Source organism: Nicrophorus vespilloides, unplaced genomic scaffold (genome assembly GCF_001412225.1).
Source record: "Nicrophorus vespilloides isolate i.1.1-1 unplaced genomic scaffold, Nicve_v1.0, whole genome shotgun sequence".
NCBI lineage: Eukaryota > Metazoa > Arthropoda > Insecta > Coleoptera > Silphidae > Nicrophorus > Nicrophorus vespilloides.
Window position 1 is genome coordinate 1 of NW_017098639.1, and position 6,263 is coordinate 6,263.

Genomic DNA, 6,263 nt, shown 5'->3' on the forward strand with positions numbered 1-6,263 from the left:
TCGATATAGACCCAGACCAAATATCATTTATATAATATCATTTGTTATTAGGGGTTGGCTACATTGCATTAAAGCAAGAACGTATTCAGAGGATTCATAATTTCTATTATTTCTTCGTGTTGGCAGCAACGTATTTATAAAAGTAAGTGGAATTTTTCATTTTCCACAATGCACTACAATGTTTTTTGCATGTGCATTGTGGGATTTGTGTTACTAGTGCCGGCAGCTGATATATTGTAAATAATAATATTGCATGACGCATATGCATACGAGGTAAGGAAGTTTGTGGTCGTTTTAGGTATACAGAATGTTAATAATATTATTTTCTATTTTAAAGTGTCAACTATTGCACAATATAGCAGGGGAATTACCTAAATCTATGCGAATGTGGATTTGGTTGGAATAACCTACAGTCGCTCCAGTGCCATTCATCATGGACAAGCCCGATTACGTACCTAGAAGTTACCAAAATCAATTGATAAAGATTGCTGTCGAAAGAAATTCCATAATATTTCTTCCTACTGGCAGCGGGAAAACTTTCATAGCGGTGTGTGTCCTCAAGGAATTCGCTAAAAATGATTTCGAAAAGTAAGTTATACTGCATTCTGTAATATCTACTTTCTATAAAATACTAAACATTCGTAATAATTTCTAAATAAAATTAACAGGTGTTATAGTGATGGTGGAAAAATTAGTATTGTTATTGCAAATACTGTGGCGTTGGTCCAGCAGCATGCAAAGTACTTTGAATTGCACACTCCATTTAAGGTTGGTCATTACATTGGAAGCATGGGCCTGGACTTTTGGAGCCATGATATATGGCTGAAGCAATACAATGAACATAATGTTCTTATAATGACTCCTCAAATATTGTTGAATAATATTCAAAGCAGTTTTATAGGTAATTAAAACTATGATAGGTAATCGAACCACTATTAATATTCTATGTTTGTCTTCAGATATGACCAAAATAAACCTGATGATCTTTGACGAATGTCACAGGGGAGTTGATGATCATGCCATGCGGCAAATCATGATTCTTTTCCAGTCTTCTGCCGCGATTCCACGTATCGTTGGTCTAACTGCAACTTTATTGAATGGTAATGTGAAAAGCCATCAAGTATTAGATCAAATTAAGAAGCTGGAAACTACCTTTCACGCCAGAGTTGCCACCGTCGATCACATTGATTTTATTGCAGGGTAAACTTTAAATTTAATCAAGTATAGTATTTTGTATCTATTTGTGTGTATCAGTTTCAGTACAAATCCTCAGGAGGACTTGATCCCCTACGTATCTGATGAGTTGACGGAATTGCAGCAAATAGCTATAAACAAATTAAATAGCTTGGATTTAAAGATACGAAAAATGAAAACAACCAAGGAAGCGCCTTCCAATTTGCGTTTTCTAGAAAACAAGAGCTTGTACAAGAAGTATGCATGTATTTGCTTAGATGCAGCATACCATGTTGAACTTCTGGGAATTGGCGGGTCGTACATCGCGTTCATCTCTTATTTGGTCAATTTGAATTCTGAGATGTGTACAGCCACTAATCCGATTGAGCGGTTGCTGCTGGAGTCGATGATCTCTTTGTTCACAGATCTGAAGGATATGTTCCAGAGAGAAATGGGCGACACAATGAGCAGTGTTCGTTTACTAAAGTACTCTTCAAAGAAGGTATTGAGGTTGGTGCAGCTGTTGCAAGATCATAAAGAGGCGTCAAACGAGGAAATGTGTGGTATCATATTTGTTCAGCGTCGAAATACCGCAGTTTTCCTTTATCACATCCTGCAGGATATGTTGAAGTATTTTAAGAATTTTGACTTCATCAGGCCAGACTTCATATTTGGATTCACAGCGAAAGCGATGAAGTCAACCAAGGAGCCTCTGTACATAACGAAAATGAATAAGAAGGCTATCGACAGTTTTCAAAACAAGGAAGTGAACCTTCTGATTGCTTCCAACGTTATCGAAGAGGGCATCGATGTGCCCACCTGCACTGTAGTAATCAAATTTGATCATCCTACGAATTACAGAGAGTACGTCCAATCTAAGGGTCGAGCTAGACATAATACAAGCTGTTATTACATAATGGTTAATAGTGATGTGAGTCAACAGTTCAAGAAGTCTTACATCAACTATAGGTATATTCAAGAGCAAATAAATAAGGTAATATTAATGAAAAATAAAATATGGCAATATTGTATTGTTTGTATTTGTTTTGTTATAGTACTTGATTGGGAAAAACGACATAAGGAGAAATCCAACTCAGCAGGAAATCCAAAATATGTATAATGAGATCAAACCGTATTACGTGAATGGACCGGGAAGCGCCTGTGTGACATTGATATCGGCGATTCCTTTGCTGATGATGTATTGTCAATCTCTTCCGTCTGATTCGTATACCTTATACGATCCAATCTTCTATTTGGATGAACAAGTTGAAAACTTTACTACAAAGTATCGTGTCTTGATAGAGATGCCAATGTTATGCCCTATAAAGGATCGTATTGCGGTAATGCGACGGTAAAACGATTAATCAAATAATAAACTAATTATTGTACTTTCAGGGTGACTTTACGGCCAATAAAAATGATGCGAAGAGATTGGCTGCGTTCACGGCGTGTCTGATATTGCATCAAATGAAATTGCTAGACGACAATTTGATTCCAGTTCGTAAAGAAAGTGTGCTCGACTCGACGAAATTTTTGTTCGCTCATTGGCCAGAGACAGTAGAGAACGATGCGGGTCATGGTAAATGGCGAGTCTATGATAAGCGAGTGCCTTTAGCATTAGAATATAGCATTAAGGATCGATGCTATTTACATATCATCAACCTGACTCCAGTTTTTCAAGATGCTGCCAGTGACTTGGCTAAACAAGTTTTTGCGGAATTGTATACGAACGATCTATCGTTCGGAATCGTTACAGCGACTCCTTTACCAGATATTTGCCAGTTTCCGCTCTTTATGGGATGCGGCGAAATACGAGTTGATCTGCAAATCAACCAACGTACGTACCAGTTTAAGGATGGTCAAATAAACAAAATTCAAGAGTTTCATCATTTAATCTTCAACGATATAGTCGATATCATCAAGAGATTTTTGGTGATTGGAGATGGAGGCAAAAACATGTACGTGGTTCCAGTTAACAAAAATAGTAAAGACATTGATTTTGAGGTGATCAATACGTATAAATCCATTAAAGATTTTTCGGTTGTACCGAAATCAGGTGATCGGTTAGTATTAGATATGCAGAACCTTGATCAGTATAAGGGAAATATCGTAATTCCTTGGTATCGCATGGAAGATAAGCAGTATGTCGTGCTTGAAGTTTGCGAATATCTGAGTGCAGATAGTAAATTTCCCAATGAGGATTTCCTTACCTACAAAGATTATTTCGAGGAGAAATATTACGATACAAATATTATGTATCCCAATCAACCACTGCTAAAGGTGAAAGCAATATCGTCACGTCTGAATTGTTTAATGCCGCGCGGAAATAGCAAGAAACGTACCAGAGAAGCCGAATTCGAGGATACGGAAATGCATTTGATTCCTGAGCTCTGCACCAAGCAAGATGTGCCCGGTTGCCTTTGGCTGCAGTCAAAGTTACTACCAAGTATCCTGCACAGAATATCGCAACTACTTCGAGCGGAGCACCTACGTCAACGTATCTCGTTCGAAGCAAATCTTGGAGAGGTGGATGTGTTACCAGGAAATAGAAATTGGGAACCGCTGAAAGTGGACATGAATATTATACATTATGAAACTGACGTCGTTGAAGAAGCTATGCAAAAGAGAAGGAAATCTAACGAGGATTCGGAGATTTTAGTAACGATCGGTGCGTCTGATCTGAGTGAATTGACTGCGAATAAAGAATACGTTGAACGTATTGAGAATTCTCTTGCAGTGTGGAAAAGGAAAGGATAGAGATCGAACGGTTGCGAAACTTGACAGAAGAGGAGCGTAGGGCGGAGCTACGAATGAACCCGAGGACGGTCACCAATAAGGCAACGAAGGGAAAGTATAAGTTCTTGCAGAAATACTATCATCGTGGTGCTTTCTATCTGGACAGCGAAGACGATGTATATAAGAGGGATTTCTCACAAGCAACTTTAGAGGATCACTTCGACAAGACCGTATTCCCGAAAGTCATGCAAGTGAAAAACTTCGGTCGCTCCGGGCGCACCAAGTATACACATCTGGTCGACCAAGATACAACGCAGTTCGATTCGCCCTGGTCCAGCGAGACCGCTCAAAACTTGAAATTCCACGCGTCTCAGGCCGGAGGCGTTCGGCAGGTGTTCGAGAAACCGTCGAAAAAGAGAAAAACTCAGTAAATAAAATATGTATATATATCTATATATGTATGTTTGTAACAAAAAATGATTTCTATAATATAAATAAGTATATGATTATTATACTTTTTATTTTGGAGTCAATAGCCTTAGTGCGATCTTGGCAGCAGCTTTCTTGGCGCCCTTCTTGTTTTGTCCGAAGCCGTGCACCCTCGTCAGACTTCCTCTCAGCATGAAATCCAATTTCACCATCACCATTTCGCCCCCCACACTAACAGCAGAGCTAAAAAAATATTAAAGGGAACATTAATTTTACGAAAACTTATTTATCATCGAGTATCATTCTTACTGGAATGTCGGATAAAGCGGTGCTAGAGTTTCCATCAAGATCCTAATTGGACTTTTCGGAATATTCGCACAGAATTGCGATATTTCCTTCCACATTATTTTGTAAACCACCTTCCACACAGCGTTTAAATCCATACCGCTGTCCAGGTAAACCGCTCCCACCATGGATTCGAAGATATCGCCCAAAACTTTCGGAACATCAACGTGTTGGACAAGTTTTAAGTCTGTCTCATTCAATAAAATCAATACGTCGTCATTGACAACGTTTCCTTTCGCCTCCTGGTACTTGACGAATTTTTGTATATGATTGTTAAGCACAGAGCTGTAATATTTTAGATGTTTGTGAAGGTTCAGTCTTACTGCGAACGCTGCAAACGTTTCATTGTTTACCAAGGCCGATCTCAAATCGGTAAGCTTGCCCGGATCTAAATTTTCACAGTTCTCGTAGATGTATGTGGTGATCAGAAAATCCAAGACAGCATCTCCGATGAACTCTAAACGTTCGTAAGATAAAGTAATGCGATTCGCTGAGTACGAACCATGCGTTAAGGCTTGCAACAGGAAAGCTCGATTGTTGAACTTATACCCTATTATATCCTCCACAGATTTCTGAGTATACCTTGTTAGAAGAATATCCAAATTTGCTTCAGTCGCGTTCGGATTCACGATTGGATTTAATGGGGGTTGCTTGAAAAGTTTCGCAATCTCTTCAGTTTTTGGTATTAGTCCCAACCATTCGATGAAGTTCAGAGCACCTACGAGAAAAAAATAATTTAATTGATGTATTAAACAATGTTTTACTATAAAAACCTACCATCGAATCCGCAGCTACTGAAGTAAACTCCGATTAGAGCTTCAGTAACGTCAGCTATGGTTTTATCTCTTATAGATTGTTTAGCCAGAAAATTGCAGAACGAACTGAAACTGCTCTTATCCAAATCATCGTCGACGTTGCATTTGTGTGGTTCCAGCATTTTAAATGTTTCATCACTCAATTGGCCCGAAAGTTGTTCGTCACGATTAGGACAAAAATTGAATAAAGCTGTTATCGGCAGTTGCTTGTCCAAGACTAGTTTGGTGATTTCGGATGGAACGCAGTAACCGGGTGGTAGCCATTCGGCCGTCGGCGAGAAATCAGACACCTTCACCAGAGAACCCAAGCCTTTATCACGGCTAAGGTAGAACAAATTCCTGTTGCTTATCAAACGACCCTTCAGTACAGTAGATTCGCCTTCATTTAGAGAAGGGAATTTAAAAAATATATACATGGAAGCAATTAACTTAAGGTACGAATCACCCAATGTCTCCAATCTCTCTAAATTTACGATGTCTCTGCATTTGGCCGTAGCGAGTGCTTGATATATCTGAGCTAGCTCCGCTTCTTGTTTTTCTCGTACTTCTAGCAGTCTTATGGGTCTATGCTCAAAAGTTTGATTAAAATTAATAGCCAAATTTCTAGTTGGCTGTAGTTGAACGTCTTCGAACATGGATGATTCGTTGCATACCAGTGGTTCATTCACAAATGCACTATAATAACAAATATCCATCAATGTAACGTTTGTACAATCCTTATAAATATTTATTGGTTCTTGTTCTGGTTTCCAAGGATAAGAGGCG

The 6,263-nt window shown here is 38.8% G+C and overlaps 2 protein-coding genes across 2 annotated transcripts; one reads left to right on the plus strand and one right to left on the minus strand.

Annotated features, from left to right (window-relative positions):
- Positions 1-109: 109 nt before the first annotated feature.
- LOC108562929 (endoribonuclease Dicer-like) lies at positions 110-3,899 on the plus strand (the record flags this gene model as incomplete). The annotated part of the gene is given in 7 exon segments (XM_017921441.1): positions 110-273; positions 338-588; positions 669-901; positions 960-1,200; positions 1,255-2,167; positions 2,229-2,513; positions 2,569-3,899. Coding segments are annotated over 6 exon segments (3,158 nt in total), but the record flags the coding sequence as incomplete, so codon positions are not given.
- Positions 3,900-4,379: 480 nt separating this feature from the next.
- On the minus strand, positions 4,380-6,257 carry LOC108562930 (endoribonuclease Dicer-like). The gene is made up of 3 exons (XM_017921442.1): positions 5,461-6,257; positions 4,648-5,401; positions 4,380-4,581 (listed from the first exon to the last, which is right to left on the minus strand). Exons 1-3 carry the CDS (start codon positions 6,191-6,193, stop codon positions 4,428-4,430), a joined length of 1,641 nt encoding a protein of 546 aa, XP_017776931.1. The 5' UTR covers positions 6,194-6,257; the 3' UTR covers positions 4,380-4,427.
- Between the last annotated feature and the right edge of the window lie 6 nt (positions 6,258-6,263).